This window comes from Magnolia sinica, chromosome 7 (genome assembly GCF_029962835.1).
Source record: "Magnolia sinica isolate HGM2019 chromosome 7, MsV1, whole genome shotgun sequence".
Taxonomy (NCBI): domain Eukaryota; kingdom Viridiplantae; phylum Streptophyta; class Magnoliopsida; order Magnoliales; family Magnoliaceae; genus Magnolia; species Magnolia sinica.
In genome coordinates, this window is record NC_080579.1 from 23,816,805 (window position 1) to 23,836,131 (window position 19,327).

A 19,327-nucleotide genomic window follows, 5' to 3' on the forward strand; every position below is an offset into this window, starting at 1 on the left:
ATTACTTGGCGATGAAGTAAACTACAATAAAAACCAATCAAAGAAATCTAAAGTGTTCATGATGTTCTAAATAATATAAATAATCAAAACCTAAAATATGAAATCGATCCAACTAGTGGGCCCCGATCATGAGATCCCACGATGGGCTTTACATGATTATCGAGCCCAATCTAAGGAACCAAAACTTCGTCTTCTAACTAGGAGGCCCTCCCGGGACGTCTTCATCGAGCCAGATCAACGATGGGGGCCTCTCTCTCTTTGCGTACGTGCGTAAGGGGCGGCGTGCGTGCGCGTGTGCGTGTGATGTCCCCATCAGCTTGGAACGAAACTTTAGAAGAGCCATCTACCAACACTGGAAACCTTGCCAAATTTATGCACTCCTTCATGCACCTCTAGCTTTGATAGAAACCCAATCTTCCTAGCATATAGTCGAGATTCGAGGACGACCCAATCTACATGGTCATACGCCTTCAAAACATAGAGATTTATACTTTTGATTTATGCAACAGCATGCACATTATTGATATTATGCATGTGGGACCTACAATTGTGGTGAAAACGTGTGAAGAGAAACTACTAAAAACATGCAAGAAAAGGAGAAAGGAAGAGAAAGGAAGAAGAGACAGAGAAAAGGAGAGTGTGATGGTTGCACATACAACGCCTCCACACGTCCCTCCTCTCTTTAGTTATATTAGGGCTTTCACTACAATATCAGAAAATTAGAAAAATATCCTGACTTTGTACATAGGTTTGAAAATCCCGAGAAATAAATTTCAATGCACTATCATATCTAAACATACACAAATTTGCATCAAACTGAATTTTTATTTCATTATGAAAATCCTTAAATACATGAACAACTTCTATGTCTCATTTGATATATAACCACATCATTCCAGAAAAAATCATCAATAAAGAGAACAAAGTACTTAAAACCTAATAAGTTGGGAACTTGAGCTGGTCCACACACATTAAAATGAACTAATTTAAATGGAACATCAATCCTAGTATCAACTCTATATGGAAATGAGTTGTATGATATTTACTCAGCTGGAACGTTTCACACTCTAAATTTGACATTTTTAGGAGGGATGAAACGAGAGCCTGTAATTTCTAGAGAGATGGATGACTGCAATGATGATGCCACTGAATTATTGAACCCTCAGGAAGCACTACAACACCTACTGATTCCCTCTAAAAAAAAAAAAAATACAAACAATACCTCTCATAACCTTCGTCAATCGTCTTGCCCATCTTGAGGTCCTAAAAAAAACAACAAGTAGGACAGAAGGAGATAGAAATGTAGAGATTTTGCTAATTTACGTACAAATAAAAGACTAAAATAACATTTTGGGCATACAAGACAAAAAAATAAGGGCACGAACAAGTAGCGTTAAGCGGTACCAAGTCCAACAATAGTGGACAAAGTGCCATCAACTAAAGTAATGGACATATTTGATGAGATAGATCAAAAGAAGAAAAAAAAAAAGTTGCAATTACCAAAGATATGATCTAACGCCCTAGAATCGATGATCCAAGAAATTGAATGAGATGACAAGAGGCACACTTTATCTGACTAATTAGAATGGCTATAGAAGTGAAAGAAAAGAGTGGTTGTAGAAGTGGAAGAAACATTGTTGGACGTAGAGCCACTAGAAGAAATGAACAGTGCATATTCTTTCCGTGATAGTGTGACACTAATCTGATCACCATTGACATTCAACGAGGTAAAAGTAGTAGGTCTACCATTAGTAGAAACATCGTTCATCACAACAGCTTGATTAGCCTTCAGAGCCTTTCTATGGAGATCCCAACAACAATCCACAATGTGATTCGTTAGACCACAGTGGGTGCATATGTGATCCCCTCTACCCCCATAGCCACCTCTACCTCCCCTTAGCTACCTACCACCTCTGCCACCACGGTACATGCTACGACCTATGTGACCATCATGACCTCCACAAAATCTAGTGTAACCAAATGAAGTGGCCAATGCAGCTTCATCAGAAGCATTAACACATTTGTAAGAAAGACACTCTGAAGCCTAGCATAATTTCCATAATCAAAGGGATTGATACACCACTTAAAATTTTATCTTTAGTTGATTGATATTCTTTTGGCAAACCAAACAAAAGTTTCACTACTTTCATATCCTCCAATTGTTTCTTCATAAGAGTAATATTCTGAAGTAATAGGATAATATATTGAGAGTTCTTCCCACATGCCAGTTTGTTTCTTAAAATACTCATCAAGATACTTACCCCCCTTTGGAACAAGAAAATCCCCTTGTAGAACTAATCGATTCGAGAGATGTTCTGCTGAGCATGGTGTCGTAAAGCTCATTATGGGGTCGTCAAGGTCGTTACGTAAAGGTAACGGTGGCAACCGTTACATGTTACGGGGTCGTAAAGGCTGTAACGACCGTTATGGAAAAAATGACTCGTGAAGGCCATTACAGTCCATGTATTGGTCGTAACAACCCCATAACGGTCCATTATAGGGCTGGTACAAGTTTTTCAGGGATTTTTTTCAATTAAGAGAGAGAGAGAGAGAGAGAGAGAGACTGTAATTGGCGTTACGACTCGTATCGTAAAGGTAACGGTGGTGTCCATTACGGCCACCGTTACTGTTACGGAATACCTTGGCTCTGCATATAACTTTTTTCACGGTATCCCAAACATCTTTCACAGTGTTCAAGACACTCAATAAGAACTCACTTCGGGTTCCATGCTATTCCATAACCAAGATCTAACCCGGGCATCATCATCAAGGTGTTCTGTTGCGGTAACGTAGGCGTAACGGTCCCCACTGTTACCGATACGGATACACCCCGTATCGGCCTATACGAGGCCGTAACGGCCGATATGGGGTGTGTAACGGTCGAAAATTTTTTTGCCAAAAAAATATGAAAAAATATTCATTAAATCCGAAATATTCTAAATATTCCAAATATACATTCATTTATAACTTTGAACATGTTTATGGGGGGTGTAACAGTCCAATCTTTGGTGAGAATGCTATATCGGGTTATCTGATGGATTTATGAACTTGACAACCTGGAATTACCTGCAAACCTTTTATATTTAGTTTTCTAACCATATAATATCTATATAAATTTACTATGATGAATGTAATACCAAAACATCTTATATTTTCAAGTTTTCCTTTTATTTATAGTGCTAATGCATTGCATGCTTCGTGACTCACATACATTTTATTTCAATATATAGAGTTTAGGGACTTTTGTATCCAATTATGTAATTCATATACCTAACAATTTGATATCATTTTCCCCCATAGATCTTTAAAAAAATTAAAATTAAATTGGGGTAAATAGTGTTGTCGATTCGAGGCTGATTTGGGGACCATTTGATGCCCCAAACTAGCCTCAAATTAATGCAATCTATTGGCGCTTATCCCACTAATGGATTGGTGGACATTTATTGGACAGTGAAAAATGAAAAATATCAAATGGTACTACTTCAAAAAACAAGCGTCTCCAAACTAATAGTGAAAATTGTTCAAACAATTTAATTTTGGGATTATGACTTAGCAACAATGGTCCCACAATTTAATTGGTTAATTTCATGGTGTGCCGTAAAGGTCATTACGGGGCCGTAAAGGCCGTTACATAAAGGTAACGGTGGCAACCATTACACGTTACGGGGTCATAACGGCCGTAACAGCCGTTATGGAAAATAATGACCCGTAATTGCCGTTAACAGAATGTTACATCCCTTATAAAAGCCAAAATAGCCCCGTAATGATCTATTACGAGACATATATAGGTTTTTCATACTTTTTAATCAACATTACGTGGTAGATATAGGTTTTTTGAGGGTTTTTTCAATAAATAAATAAAAATAAAAAAGAGTGTAACGGCCGTTACGGGACTGTAACAGCCGTTATGCCCCATATCGTAAAGGTAATGGTGGTGGTCGTTACGGCCACCATTACCGTTACGGAACACCTTATTTTTGAATTGATATGTACCTCATGTATAATTTTTTTAGGGCCATGTACTAGGGTCCACTCGATCATGTATTATATATCCATGTCATCCGTCCGTTTTGGCAACTCATTTACGGGCATTGAAAAAAATAAGGTAAATCCAGATCTCAAGTGGACCACTAGTGGGCCAAGCAGACCACCTCGATGTATTTGTATATCCATGCCCTCAATCCGTTTTGCCAACTCATTTTAAGACATGGTCTTAAAAATCAGGTAGATCTAAATCTTCAGTGGACCACTAATGAGTATCCCTTTAAAAATGGGGCCCACCTCAATGCATTTGTTGTCTATCCATGTGGTCCATCCTTTTTGCCAACTTACTTTAGGGCATGGTCCAAAAAATGAGGCTAATCCAAATCTTAGGTGGACCACAAAATAAGGATTTAATTCTCACCATTAAAAAATTCTCAAGACTTTTTTGGGGGGATCAAGTTGTTATTTGTGTTCTCCCTTCATCAAGGTCAAGGTCTATGTAACCTTATCAACAGGTTCGACGGAAAATAAACATTAAAGTGGGCCCTAGGAAGATTTCAACAATGGCATTCAATCCCAACTATGTGGTCCAATTGAGATTTGGATCCCTTCATTTCAAGGATCGTGCCCTAAAATGAACCTAAAAAATGATGGACGGCATGGATATACTACACGTAAATCAAGGTGGGCCCCACATAATGCGCGCACTGCAGAGTATTTAAAAAAAAATTGTGTGGCTGTGAAACAATTCACAGCCACACAGTCCATTCATTTTTTCCAAGACCGAAAATGAAAAGAAGAGAGAGAGAGAGAGAGAGAGAGAGAGAGAGAGAGAGAGAAAGAGAGGAACAAGAAGAAAGAAGAAGGGCAGTAGGAACTATTGCCACCACAGCCCCAACAGTGTCGCAACTGCAGCATCGCCGCAGCCGCAGCAGCCCAAAAAGAAGAAGAAGAAGAAAAGAAAGAAAAAAAGGTTTTTCTTTTTTCATTTTTTCTCATTTTCTTTAGGGTTATGACCCGTAACAATTGTTACAGTACCGTAACGGTCGTTACAAACCCAAAAAATAGACGTGCCCCGTTTTGGGGCCATATCATGTAACAGTATCAACTATTACCATTACGTATCAGTTGTTACGGCTGATACGTAACCGATTTTGAATACCTTGATCATCACGCATCCACTATCTATATCTAGGATCAAATTTCTCCATTTTAGATTCCGGCAATTAATCTTTTTCCCAAGCTAAGAGAAATAGTTCAACAGATTTAGCCCAGAGAAAATAATTCTTCCCATTCAATTTCAAGGATGTTATGGATGCATCAAACGAAAGTTCAAACACTTCTCCTAGCAATGAGAGACCACTAACCACACTTTTCAGCTCCTTAGCAACTTTCGAACTGATTTACTTCAACTTAAACACAAAAAATGCTGATCTATAATCATATTCATGCATGACTAAACCTCTCAACAATATCACACAAAATTTCAGCCTTCATCAACAAGAACCCACTTCAACATCATTCATATATCTCACACAATGCGACGGATAGACGGAACTACCAAAAAAAAAAACACTGCTGCTAATACAAAGTAAAGAAAGAAAACAACTTAAGCACCACTTTAACAGAAAAAATCAGCACGCCTTCATCTTCAAGTTGAAGCTCCTAGGCTCGCTTTTGCAAGCAATTTCATTTACTTGACAAAAAACACAGAAAACATGTTGTTTTCTGCACAAAAAAGAAGAGGAACACTCATTCCTTGAGGTCCAATCAGCGCACAAGGGTTTAGGGATCGTCCAATCTTGATCTAGAAACTAGGGATTGAAAAGAGGAGATTTGGGGCCCAAATTACATTCAACCGTGCTCTAATACCATGTGAAAGCGTGTGAAGAGAGAGAAACTATTACAAGTAGGGAAGGAAGAAGAGAAAATGAGATAAAAGAAGCACACAATGTGATGCAGGATAATTAGTCATTTGCTCTAAAAGCTCGAACTGATAGAGCATGATGAATTAATTCCTTTATCTCATAGCCCAGGCCCCACATCCCATGAGTTAGGACCTCAGTCGAACCACCCTCGTGAGCCCCACATCACATGGGTACCACCTCACACGAGCCACCCGCCTCACACGGGCCACCCACCCCGAGTATGCCCCTGCATCCCAAAAGCAACCCCACTCGAGCCCGGTGTGAAAATGTCCCTGCATTAATCACCCCCGGTAAAAAGTCTCGAACACGAGACCTCCTGCTCTGATACCACTTTGATGCAGGACAATTAGCCACTTGCTCTAAAAGCTCAAACTGATAGAGCATGGCGAATTAATCCATTTATATCATAGCTCGGGCCCCACATCCCCTAGGTACCGCCTCATACAAGCCACCCGCCTCAAGTGTGCTCCTACATGCCACAGGCAACCTCACTCGAGCCCGGTGTGAAAATGCCCCTGCATTACAATGCCTCCACAATAGTAATATTCATCGATTCATTTATAAAATTAGAAATCAATTCGAATATAAAACTATATTGTATATACCCAGTGTATGTATTGGAGTGACCCACATGATCCTATCCCTGGCATACCCACATGTTGGAGGAAGAAGCGCATGCATACACATTCCATACCAGGTATCGAAGCGACGCATTACCCAAATAACCATGGTTTTAGCTAAATATGGTGTTTTCCAATCAGCTAATTGCATGGGGAATGCTCCCTTTATCTTGATTTTCTTCCTTCTTTCTTAAAAAAATCCTCTTCATTTTCCAAAAAGAAAAAGGAAGAAAAAAAAGAAAAGGAAAGATAAAGTTCAAATGCACACATTCCTGCGGCTAGGAGCAGGTATTAAGAAGAAAAAACCAAGATAGCATCTTCACTACAGAAACACTGGACACATGGTGATACTAGTGCACTATACATACATATGAAGCGCTTTGGTTAATTTATCCAAGATGGAAAAAGGGTTACCTTCTATCCCAGATAGGTTCCATCAAAAATACATGAGTAACAAAGCTCAAATCGAGACCTAAAGCTGCACTCCCATCCATTAGAAGGGCCATGCAATTCACATCGTGTTGGAAGATCATCAAAGATTTCATCTGAGAGAGCAAATAGTTATTAGTCCCAAAGAAATTAAATAGAGAGAAAATAAGTAAATTGATACACACCTTGTTACTAGAAGGCATTGGACTGTACATTCCAGCGTATTTGATTCCAGCACCAGTTAACTGTGGAAAAGTAAATTGGAATCATAGGCTCTTAGCCTTCCATTTGTTAAAGGTGATAGAAATTGTAATAAAGCCATTACTAGAGGAACTTGTAGCTACCTGCTGTTCAATGACATGTATATGCTCAAGAAACTGAGAAAATATAATCACTTTCTCAGGCAGTGCCTTATGGGACTTATCATGTGACCCAGTGCTGGCAATATGATGTATTAACTTATTCCATTGACGTTTATGCATAGACAAAAACACATCACTGAAAAGATTGACGTCATCATTTTCATCCATACGGTAACCCATATTTCTATTCACATCTTGCAAGGCCTTCAGCCTTTCCACCAGGTAAGCAACTTTGCTGCTTGATGTTGACTGCCAATCAGGATCCCAGTCATCCTGCATAAAATCAGAACAACTAAAAGTTAACTGAAGGAGACATACACATACATACATGCTTGCATGCAGACATGCACACAGAGAACTGAACATCTAAGAAAAAACAATGCATGCCTGCTTATATGAAGGTTGCAACTCAATCAGATCTTTGGGAACAGGCCATTTTGGATTAGGATTTTCTGGACGCGTTAATATCTCAGGACTTTGCATCTCGTAAGGGTTTCCACAGCCAGGAAATGTACATCTCTCGCTGTCTAGAGCAACACAATCAAGGCATAGAAGATGCCTACATGGTGTGATAACAGGTAAACGGCACCATTCTTTGCACCTGAAAACAGCATAAACAACTTGAATAAATCTGGCAGACTGAAGAACACACACAACATAAAATCTCAACAAGCATCTCTTACCTGAAACAGTCCCCTCCATTCAGGAGAGAATATTTTATAAAAGCATACTCTTCTGAAAGAGAATCCAGACCTTGCTCCACAAGTATATCCATTGTTTCCTGAATATCCTGACCAGCATCTGTTACTTTAATGTGTCCAGCCACACAGCATGATAGCCTAACATTCCTAATTGTGTTACTTCGAAGCTTCCATTGTTTTGGGTTCAGAAGAGATTCAACATGAGAAGGATCGTTCCAATCAGCCATTAGAATATTGCGGCGAACAGTCACAACCAGTTCATTATAACTCCTAGCATGTTCCTCAGTGAAATCAACAGCCGTCACTTTCTTGATGCAGGGCGGAATGGTTTGCAGATCTACTTTTCTTGCACTGATCATGCACCTCTTTAGTAGCTGTAGGAGACGTGACCGTCCCTCTTCCGTCTCTGCTTCGAATGGTCTAAGGATGCCAGCTTCCCATGATTTCTGATCCTGTCCGTAGACTTCCTCATGAAGAAACTTCAGCATGGGTTGAAGATGAGCCACTTGGCTGGTTGGTGTGTTTGGGGTTGGCGTTCCAGTTAGTACCCAACGATTTGAAGCCACCAATGACACAGCTATCTGCAATTTGTTTGTCAAATTGAGACTCGAACCAAGTGTGTGCCCCTCATCTAACATTACCCTTAGCCAGTGCACTTGCATCAACACACTCCTCTTACGGGGGCCCCATTCAGCACTTAAACGGTTGAAGGTGGTAATGACAATGTCATAGTCCCATGCAAGATTGTGGGCACGTAGTTTTTTCTGATCAGTCCAGAAATAAACACGCAGCTGCCCAGGACGGACATGCTTCCTTATCTGAGTTTTCCAGTGATCAACTAAATTTGCAGGGACCACAATAAGAGTTGCTCTTGACAAATATAACCTATGTGAGTCTAATGGCTTAGTTAGAGCAACTCTCAGTGCAGCTAAATCAAATGCCAGATTGTCAAGGTTGCGCGGATAATACCACCTACTAGTACCCCTTTCAACCCTTCCTACGAGGCCAAATGCTTGAAATATTTTATGGTATTCATCTTCGTCTTTTCCTGAAACAATTTGTGTATCTACAACTGGACGCCTTAGACCAATTGTTTCCATATCAACAAGTCTATCATCTGAAAGGTTAGCCAACCAAGTCAATGCCTTCTTTGTTTCATAATCTATTAGTGTACAATGCTCCTTAAGCACATTTGTGAAGAATGATACATTTTGTTCCCTTGCTGGGGTGGTTCCTTTGGTGTAAAATCCTGGTAAGTATGTTATTGACCGCCTGTGGTCCCAAGACTCCTCTGGAATGGCACAGCTTTGGCGGAAGCTATCACTGTTCATACTGCAGAACCATGCTCCTGTAATATCAGGTATACCTCTCTCAGAAAGCTTCCGCCATTTGCTACAAGCATCACACTGAACCCAGGTTTCATTGATTTCAGAGCATCCAGTATCTACCTTCTTAGGCTTCCTGTAACTATTGGTCAAGCTTGCTGGAATCTTGAATTCCATTGCCAAAGACTCACCTGCCGAACCATATGAAATGCGTCTCCTGCCAATAGAATTTTTCCTGACCTTGTTGACACGGGCAGAATTTCCATCAAACGAATCAAAAAGGTTTCTTTTCACACGACTCAAACTCCTGGTGCATCGAAGTAGACGTGTTGCGGGCTTTACGCCTAATTTACTGCAGGAGGAATCTGCAGATCGCGCACATGCTTCAGAACCTGCTAATCTTGCCCGTTTTGATGATGAGGATGATTTTGGGTTCCCCACAGAACTAAATTCTGGTGAGAACTTATCAGGACAAATCCTTCCCCTTCGTGCATTCTGACCCATGAATCTTTTCCACGGCGACATGAATTTATCAGGGGTAGAGTTCTCAGAATTAAGTTCATAGTATCCACATTTTTGGTCGGGATTATGCATACACCATATGACTTCTGCTCCTTGTGGTGGATCCGCCAGTGTTCCTTGTGTCTTCAGAATAAGTGATAGTGCAGTTATGGTCTTTCCTAGGCCTGGCTCATCACAAAACATTCCTCCACGGAAATCCATAACAGTGGGAGCCACTCCAGTTAATATTTCCCCAGACAAGGCATTTATATAAAAATGGAAACCATCCTCAGTTGAGAAATCCAAATACAGAGGATGTGGCAGAAGCTCCACGTTGCGTTCTCTTTGTAACATCCACTCAACAGCTGCCTGCTGATGAGGGAAAAGTTTCAGTTTCATGCATGGCATGATTGATACAGCCAACGACCTCAGATGACGGCAAGTGGATGCAACCCTAACAAGGTCCTTAGGGCCAAGAGAGGTCAGGACACTAACCAAAACATCATCAGATACATCCCATATGCCAGAACTAAGAGAAGCATTTGCAGGTTTTACTTTTGTGGAATATAATTGTTCCTCCTTCCAAACAGCAGGTAAACTCTTAAAAATTTCGTGAAGCTCAAATAGCCTTCTTTTAGAAGAACCAGATACACTTGAATGCATTTTACAGCCAAGAACATGACAGTCCGAGTGATTCCACATTGACTCATCTCCAGGACCATATTTGCAATGATTGTGATCACAAGCAAGCAATGAATTCCTCTTGTCCCAGTTACAACTGCACACAGATGTTCACAAATTTCGTTAGCAAGAAAGAAAAATGATTGTGTACCAAATTGATGCAGGACAATTAACCACTTGCTCTAAAAGCTCGAACCGTTAGAGTATGGCGAATTAATCCATTTATCTCATAGCCCAGGCCCCACGTCGCATGGGTTAAGACCTCGGTCGAACCCTCTTCCTGAGCCCCAAATCACATGGGCCGCCCACCCCGAGTATGTCCTCGCATCCCACGGGCTACCCCACTCAGGCCCAGCGTGAAATACGCATTAATCACCCCCGATGAGGAGTCTCGAACATGAGATCTCCCTTGTGGGCCCCAAATCACATGGGTCACCCACTCCGAGTGTGTCTCCGCATCCCACGGGCTAACCCACTCGAGCCCAGTGTGAAAATGCCCGTGCATTACAAATCTACATCAAATTTACAACTTCTTCTGTGGGGGCAGCTCCAATAGATTTAGATAGGCTAGCCCCTCTCCATTTCATTTTGAGCAGGAGACAGAGGGAAAGGATCGGAAAAGGGTGCCTTTTTAGGTACTTTTCCGCTTCCTACCTGGAAGATTTGGAGAAACCAAACACTATTTTATTTTTTCTAGATTTAAATCCTTTTAATTGAAATTTCTGAAAAAGGATTCACCCCACCATGCAACCAGACCCTCAAGTATAGATTTCACATGCAACAACAAAATCAACTTTAATTAAAGCAATCACCAGTTCTCCATCAACTGCATTACTTGTGATATCATGTTAATCTTTTTCTTTTCTTTTCTTTTCTTTTTAATCTTGTTGGTAGCATAAAAAAAGAACAAGTGATAATGCATGTGATGCAGGAAGCAGAACATGTAAAATGAATAGTAGAGGAGACATTATTGAACAGATGGGATCATTTTATAACTATAATTTTTTGGTAATGCTCATCCACCATGTTATAACAGCGCATAGCTTAGGACCTTATACAAAGGAAACCTATTATGTCCACTTTTTTTTTTTGAGATTTTATGATTTAAAAGTGTGTATTAGGGTCTTTTTAAATAATCCCTGAAGTTTCATTGAAAAATTCAACAATTTTCCCGATGTTTCCCAAAAAGTGTGATAAATTACGTGATACAAACGATATATCCCGTGCGATAACCAATACGTATCTGTATCCCAAGGGTGCAATACATTGCGCAATACCGATATTTTGAATACTGCCTACAGGATCTTCCTCCTCATCGATCTCCACCAAAGGCAAGGTTCCGTTGCGGTATTAGTGGGCGGTGCCCACCATTACCGATACGGAAACGCCCCATATCGGCCAATACGAGGTGTGTAATGGTGCAAAAAAAAAAAAAAAAAAATGGTCAAAAAAAATTTAAGTCAAAAAAATATGGAAAAATATCCATTAAATCCAGAATATTCTAAATATTCCAAATATGCATTCATTTATAATTTGGAACATGTTTATGGTGGTGTAACGGTCCACTCTTTGGTGAGAATGTTATATCGAGTTGTCTGATGGATTTATGAACCTAACAACCTGGAATTAACTGCAAACCTTTTATATTTAGTTTTCTAACTATATAATATCTATATAAATTTAATATAATAAATGTAATACCAAAACATCTTATATTTTTACATTTTCCTTTTATTTATAGTGCTAGTGCATTGCATACTTCGTGACTCACATACATTCCATTTCAATATATAGAGTTTAGAGACTTTTGTATCCTATTATGTAATTCATATACCTAACAATTTGATATCATTTTCCTCAATAAATCTTTAAAGAAAATTAAAATTAAATTGGGGTAAATAGTGTTGTCAATTCGGGGCTGATTAGGGGACCATTTGATGCCCTAAACTAGCCTCAAATTAATGCAATCTATTGGCACTTATCCCACTAATGGATTGGTGGACATTTATTGGACAGTGAAAAATGAAAAATATCAAATGGTCCTATTTCAAAAAACAAGTGTCTGCAAACTAATAGTGAAAATTGTTCAAACAATTTAATTTTAGGATTGTGACTTAGCAACAATGGTCCCAAATTTTAATTGGTTAATTTTGAGTTGATATATACCTCATGTATAAATTTTTAGGGCCATGTACGTGGGATCCACTCAATTATGTATTATATATACATGTCATCCATCCGTTTTGTCAACTCATTTAAGGGTATTGGAAAAAAAAGGAGGTAAATCCAGATCTCAAGTGGACCACTGGTGGGCCAGGCGGACCACCTCAATGTATTTGTATATCCATGCCGTCAATCCGTTTTGCCAACTCATTTTAAGGCATGGTCCAAAAATTCAGGTAGATCTGAATCTTCAGTGGACCACTAGTGAGCATGCCTTTAAAAGTGGGGACCACGTCAATGCATTTTTTGTATATCCATGTGGTCCATCCTTTTTGCCAACTTATTTCAGGGCATGGACCAAAAAAATGAGGCTGGTCCAAATCTTAGGTCCATCCTTTTAGAAAGTTTCATTCTATTCACCCTCATAGAAGTATTTGTGGCAAACAGCACTGGCTCCTTTATCAGGGAAAAGGAGGTATTGCAACAAAGTGTGGAATTAGTTACTCAGGATGCACCTACTTCATGGTCTCCAACAGAACAAAGGCAGTGCTCATTTCTCCACCACCGAGACTTGAAGAATGCAGATTATCTACTTTGGCACTCTGTCAGAGTACCAAAGAGCACCTATTTACAAGATCTCCATCTCCTGGCATCAAATATCTACCAAATAACCTGAAGAAGATTAATCTGTGACAGAGCATAGAAAACATTTGCCTAATATCTCAACAACTTAACTAAAACAGTTCCGTACAACGTTTGGTGAACCAGATGTGTACATGTTTGGGCCAGCATTCGATAAATGTGGGGCCCACTGAACAGTGATCCAGACCATAAATCTGGCAGACCCATTGTGGACAATCAATGGATTCTAAACAATGCCAGCCATCCAAACGATTGGACTTCTTATCCTATTGCATCTGGACCGTTGCCTATACTTTAAACATCCATTTGGATGCTGACAATAGGATGACTAGGATCAACAGATGCACACATTCTTCACACCACAGCCCATCGATGGTGAGGCCCGCCAAACAGACAGTCTAGATCACCAAATACGCCCTCTAAATGTAGTGATACTTGCCAAACCAAAACGCAGATGCATGCATGCAAATGCAGTTTACCATATTATCAAGACTTCTCTAAATTCCTCATCCATAAAAAGAAAATAAATAAATAAACAAATAAATAAATAAAATCTTTAAAATTAAAAACATTTTAGAAAAGAGAGATGAAATAGCACGATACCTCAAATGCGTAAACAAAGAAGCAGCTGCTATCCTTGATTTCGGAAACTGCCAACCTGACCACGCCGCAATCGGTAAATACACATCAACCATCACCACTGCCCTCGCAGACCCACCTCCATCATCACCATCCGCCCTCAACGAAACCCTAACCACACATGCAACAATCTCCAAGCACTTGTGGCCCACCAATGCATGCACCTGATCTACCACACTCAAACTCCCCTGCCCAGGCACCGCCCCCCGCCTTCTCTTCCGTGACGAAGAACCGCTGCGGCATTCCCCAGGAAGGCCCTTCGTCTCTCCAGCAACAGCCTCTTCCGGATCAATCTCCGCCGTTCGATTATTGCAGGCCGCAATTGGCAAGAGGAGGACGCCGGATTCGGTACGGAAGCCGACGACATCCGAGCCGGAGGAGAAGAGAGAGCATTGGTTTCCGGGAGAGAGAGTTATGGAGGCGTCGGGGGTCTCTACGGAAAGAACGGTGCAGAAGAAGCCGCAGAGCTTGTGGTCCACCGACGGTGGGCCCTGCATTGCAGGGGATTGGGGATTAGGGTTTTGGATTTGAATTATCCAACCATGGGGAGAATGAGAGGAAGAGGGGAACTTTGCAGAGAGAGAGAGAGAGGGTAGTACGAGGAGAAATCCTGAGACTCTACCCATCTGGTCAGCACGTGATGATATAACCCGGCCTCACCCAAGACGGTGCGGCCCTTACTGTGGGGCCCACATTGATTCATTTATTCTAAATCCACGCTGTCCATTCGTTTTTACGGATCATTTCAGTGAAATAGCCCAAAAATCAAGCACATCCAAATCTTAGTTCGACCACATCATAGAAAAAAATAATGATTGACCAATAAAAAAAGACTTCTTGGGGGCCAAAAACGTTTTCGATAAGCTTATACTTTTTTACCATTCATCCAGTTTTGTGTCACCTTACAGTAGGTTGGATGGAAAATAACTATTACGTAAACAGTATGATGGACCCTAGAAATTTTTTAACGGTAGATCATTCAATCACCATTGTTTTTTATATCACGGTCCATCTGAACTTTTTATCTGCTTCATTTTAATGCTGATAGCCTAAAATGATCTTGAAAAACGGATGGACAGCGTGGATGTAGAATACATACATCAAGGTAAGCCCCACGGTTAGGGCCGCACCGTCTAGAATGAGACCTGGGCCGCACCGAATCCACGACCTCGAATCTAACTATTGGAAATTCTTACCATCATTGTTAAAAGTGAAGTTGAAAGTACGGAAAAGGTTGATTCCCATGGTCTCAGGGGATACGGATTGGCTACTCCCCTGCCACCTGCCACTGGCTGATGGTCGGCGCTCTGTGGGCCCCACCATGATGTATTTGTTTCATCCATGCCGTCAATTTATTTTTTTAGATCATTTTATAGTGTGAGACCAAAAATGATATATATTCCAATTTCAAGTGGACCACATTTCAGGAAACAGTGTTGAATGGACGCTGACCATTAAAACTTTTTGGGGGCCATAAAAGTTTTGGATAATCTGATCTTTGTATTTTACTTTCATCTGGGTCTGTATAACCTAATCAACATATTGGATGTCAAATAAAAAGTACAGTGGGACTTAGGAGGATTTTAATGATGGATATCCAATCGCTATTGTTTTCCTATGGTATATTCCACCGGAGGTTTATATCCCTATAATTGTTTTATGCTGAGCCTAAAAGGATTTATAAAATTGATGAACGGAATGAATGAAACACATACATTATGTCGGGGCCCACAGAGCACCAGCCACCGGGCTGGTGGCGGGGAGTAGCCAATCCGTTTCCGGTCTCAAGGAAGCGGACTGCGTAACGAGAAACTCAGTGAGCTATTGGGTACTTAGTAAACTCTGTAAGGCCTACCGTAATGTATTTGTGTTATCCACGCCGTCTATCTTTTTATCAGATCCTTTTAAGGCATGAAACCTAGTTTCAAGAATATCTAGACTTTAAGTGGACCACACCACTGGAAACAACAGGAATTGAACAGCTAGTATTGAAAATTTCTTGGGCCCACAAAAGTTTTAGATTAATGATATTTATATTTTCCCTTCGTCCATTTTTACCTTATGAACTGGCAGGATGACAGAAAAAAAATAAAAATAAACTCACTGCGGACATTTGAAAGATTTCAAGGGTGGACATCATTATTCCTACGTTCATGTGTTGTGGCCCACTTGAGATTTGTATATGTTTCAATTTTGGGATCATGTTCTAAAATGAGATGTTAAGATGGATGGACGGCGTGGATAAGACATATACATCACGCTGGACCACCAAAGAGTTTACTAGGGAATCCACGTAGCTTGTCACAAGGGAGCTATTTGATACTCCGGCAGCCCATCATGCTTGATACGCTGGCACTTCAAAATGGTGCACGTGCAATACATTTTGAAGTTAAACCAGATAAATTGTGAAACCCACTGTCACCAATTTATATTCTAAAAGTCAGATTGTTTTCGAAATCCTAACCTCTGATTAATGGATATTTGATTGCTGAGATAAGATCATTGGATATTTTATTCTGAACCGTCCAACAAATGTCCACTAATCTGATAATGAAGTGATCAAATAAGCTTACTTTCCTTTAGGCAATACATCTGATTTGGTATACATAATTTGAACGGTTTAATTTAAATTACTTGAATGAAAGTTATACAATTTCTAAGAAACTGCTGCATGGTCTCGGTCCACCGAGTTTCAAAGATTTTCTCGGTTTCATATGGACGCGCGCGACCAGCCTGCAGCCACTGCAGGAGTCTAACCGGAAGCGGATTAGGTGCAACACGGCCTCACCCAAGACCGTACGTGTGCCCTTACCCTGTGGCCCACCTTGATGAACGTATTGTATATCCATGTTGTCCATCGATTTTGCAATATCATTTTATATCATGAGCCTAAAATTAAAGTACATCCAATTCTCAAGTGGATCTTAACATATGAAATAGTGGTGATTGACCATTAATAGACCACAAAAGTTTTGAATCAAGCTTATTTTTGTTTTTTTCAATTTCTTTCATCCAGGTTTATGTGGGCCATAGGAAGTTTTAATGGCATGGTGCTCAATCACTGCTGTTTGATATAGCATGGTCGACCTGAGATTTGAATCTACTTCAATTTGAGCTCAGGCTTTAAAATAATCTTGCAAAATGGATAAACAGCATAGATATAGATTACATATATCAAGGTGGCCCTCATGGTAAGGGCCACACCATCTTCGCTGAGGTCGGGCCGCACCTAACCTGCCCTCTAAAAGTCCAACCTTAAGAGGCACAGCGGTATGACTTATATCCAAATCGGTCCTTGACCTTCACCCGATGTAAAACTTAAGTTGGGGCACACCACAGGAAACAAAGAGAATTGAACACCCACCATTGAAATCTTCTTAGATGTCTAAAGAAATGTAGTACCAAGTTGAAATTTGTCTTTGCCCTTTATCCAGTTGAGAATCACCTTGTGAAGGTGTTTGATGGCATATAAATATCAAGAAGGTTCTAAGGGTAAGGGCTGTTGCTTCTGATGGCTTTTTAACCTCCATCATGGTTGGGGCCATGTCCTAAAATGAACCAGTGAGTACGGGCAAGCCACATTTATTTTCATAGATGGTGTTAGAGAGAGGTAGCAGTAAGTGTTGCCCCGGCCCCACCCAATAGGGTGCAGCCCGGATCGTGGCGCCTCCTCATGAACATGTGGTATATTCATGCCGTACATTTATTTGGCATGTCATTTTAAGATATGAGACCAAAAATGAAGCAGATACAAACCTTGGTGGACCACACTATATGAAACAATGATAATTATTAAAAACTTGTGTCACAGAAGTATTGAATTAAGATGATATTTATTTTATTACTTCACCTGGGTCTGACCTTATCAACAGGTTGGATAGCAAATATATGTCATCATCATGAGCCTTGAAAAGTTCTTAATGGCGAGGATTCAATCACCACTAGTTCCTATAGTGTGGATGACCTGAGATTTGTATCTACTTTATTTTTGGGCTCATGCCCTAAAATGAGTGGGCAAAATCGATGAATGGCCTGAAATATTGCACATAATCAAGGTACGCCTCACAGTTAGCACTGCACCATGTTGGCTGATATGGGTACATGTGTTGCATCAAGCCAATATTTTGGGATGTAGATTACATCTGCCCTACCAACCTCCTTGCATGGTGGCAAGAATTAATGGGGATCACCGTGATGTATGGATGAAAACTTCCTGGGGTCACAAATTTTGGATCAAGCTTATATTTATATTTTCCTTGTCCTGGCACATGTTACCTTATAAACAGGTTGGATGACAAATAAACATCACGATAGGCCTTAGGAAATTTCCAACAAAATGTGTTTAGTCTCCACTATTTTCATGTGGTGTAGTCCACTTGAGCTTTGGATATGCTTCAATTTTAGGCTCATGGCCTAAAATGAGCTAGAAAAATAGATGGATAGTATGGATAAAACAAATACATCACAATAGGCTCCATGGAGTCCATGAAAGTAGGTGGGGGCAAGGTCACCACTTCATTTGTGTCCAATATTTTTATTTTTAGTTGATTATGCATGAAAGCATATTGCTTGCAACACCTACCACCACCAATATCCCTAGTGGCATGACTTTGTGAGGCCTATCATGATGTATGTGTTCTATCCACATCGTCAATCCATTTTAACTCATTTTAGGGCATGAGCTCAAAAATATATATGCACATTTAAAGCTCAAGTGGATGACACCACGAGAAACGGTGGGGATTGAATGCCTACCCTTGAATACTTCTAAGGGACACAAAAGTTTTAGATAAAGCTAATATTTGTGTTTTCCCTTCATCCAGGTATGTGTGACCTAATCAACAGGTTAGATGACAAATAAACATCAAGGTGGACCTTAGGAAGATTTCAACTAGTTGGATTAGGACAAGAATTACTTGTACCTTGGCCCACTAGAACTTCATGTGGTGGGAAGCTATGTGAGGCCTAGAGAGACTCCCCTGGAAAATCCACTCAGTCCATTAGTTTCCGAAGCTCACAATAGGATAGGACTCCAAAATCAGGCTTATCCAAGACTTAGGTGGGCTAAACTATAGGAAATGATTGCAGTAGAAATGCTTTCATTTGAAACCTTCCTGATGTTTATAAGCCATCCAAATTGTTCATAAGGTTATTACCATTGGGATAAACTATAGGCACAAATATCATCTTGCTCCAAAACTTTTGTGACCACTACAAAGTTTTCAATGATGGTGGGCATCCAATCCCTGCTATTTCTTATGGCAAGGACTGCCTAAGTTCTTGATCTACCTGATTTTTTAACTCATGTCGTATTGTGAGCTTGAGAGATTGATGTACAAATTAAAGTCAATT

At 40.2% G+C, this 19,327-nt stretch overlaps 1 protein-coding gene across 2 annotated transcripts in view; it reads right to left on the reverse strand.

Annotated features, from left to right (window-relative positions):
- Positions 1 to 14,578, reverse strand: part of LOC131251222 (F-box protein At3g54460) — a 55,166-nt gene extending 40,588 nt beyond the window's left edge. For both annotated transcript variants that reach the window (XR_009173670.1, XM_058251820.1), the window contains exons 1-6: positions 13,940 to 14,578; positions 8,007 to 10,628; positions 7,711 to 7,924; positions 7,306 to 7,596; positions 7,147 to 7,206; positions 6,947 to 7,077 (exon numbers count right to left, since the gene is read on the reverse strand). Coding sequence is in view for 1 of the 2 variants with exons in the window: in XM_058251820.1 (XP_058107803.1) it covers positions 6,947 to 7,077; positions 7,147 to 7,206; positions 7,306 to 7,596; positions 7,711 to 7,924; positions 8,007 to 10,628; positions 13,940 to 14,472 (3,851 nt within the window). In the remaining variant the exon portion in view is untranslated. The remainder of the gene's footprint in view (positions 1 to 6,946; positions 7,078 to 7,146; positions 7,207 to 7,305; positions 7,597 to 7,710; positions 7,925 to 8,006; positions 10,629 to 13,939) is intronic.
- Between the last annotated feature and the right edge of the window lie 4,749 nt (positions 14,579 to 19,327).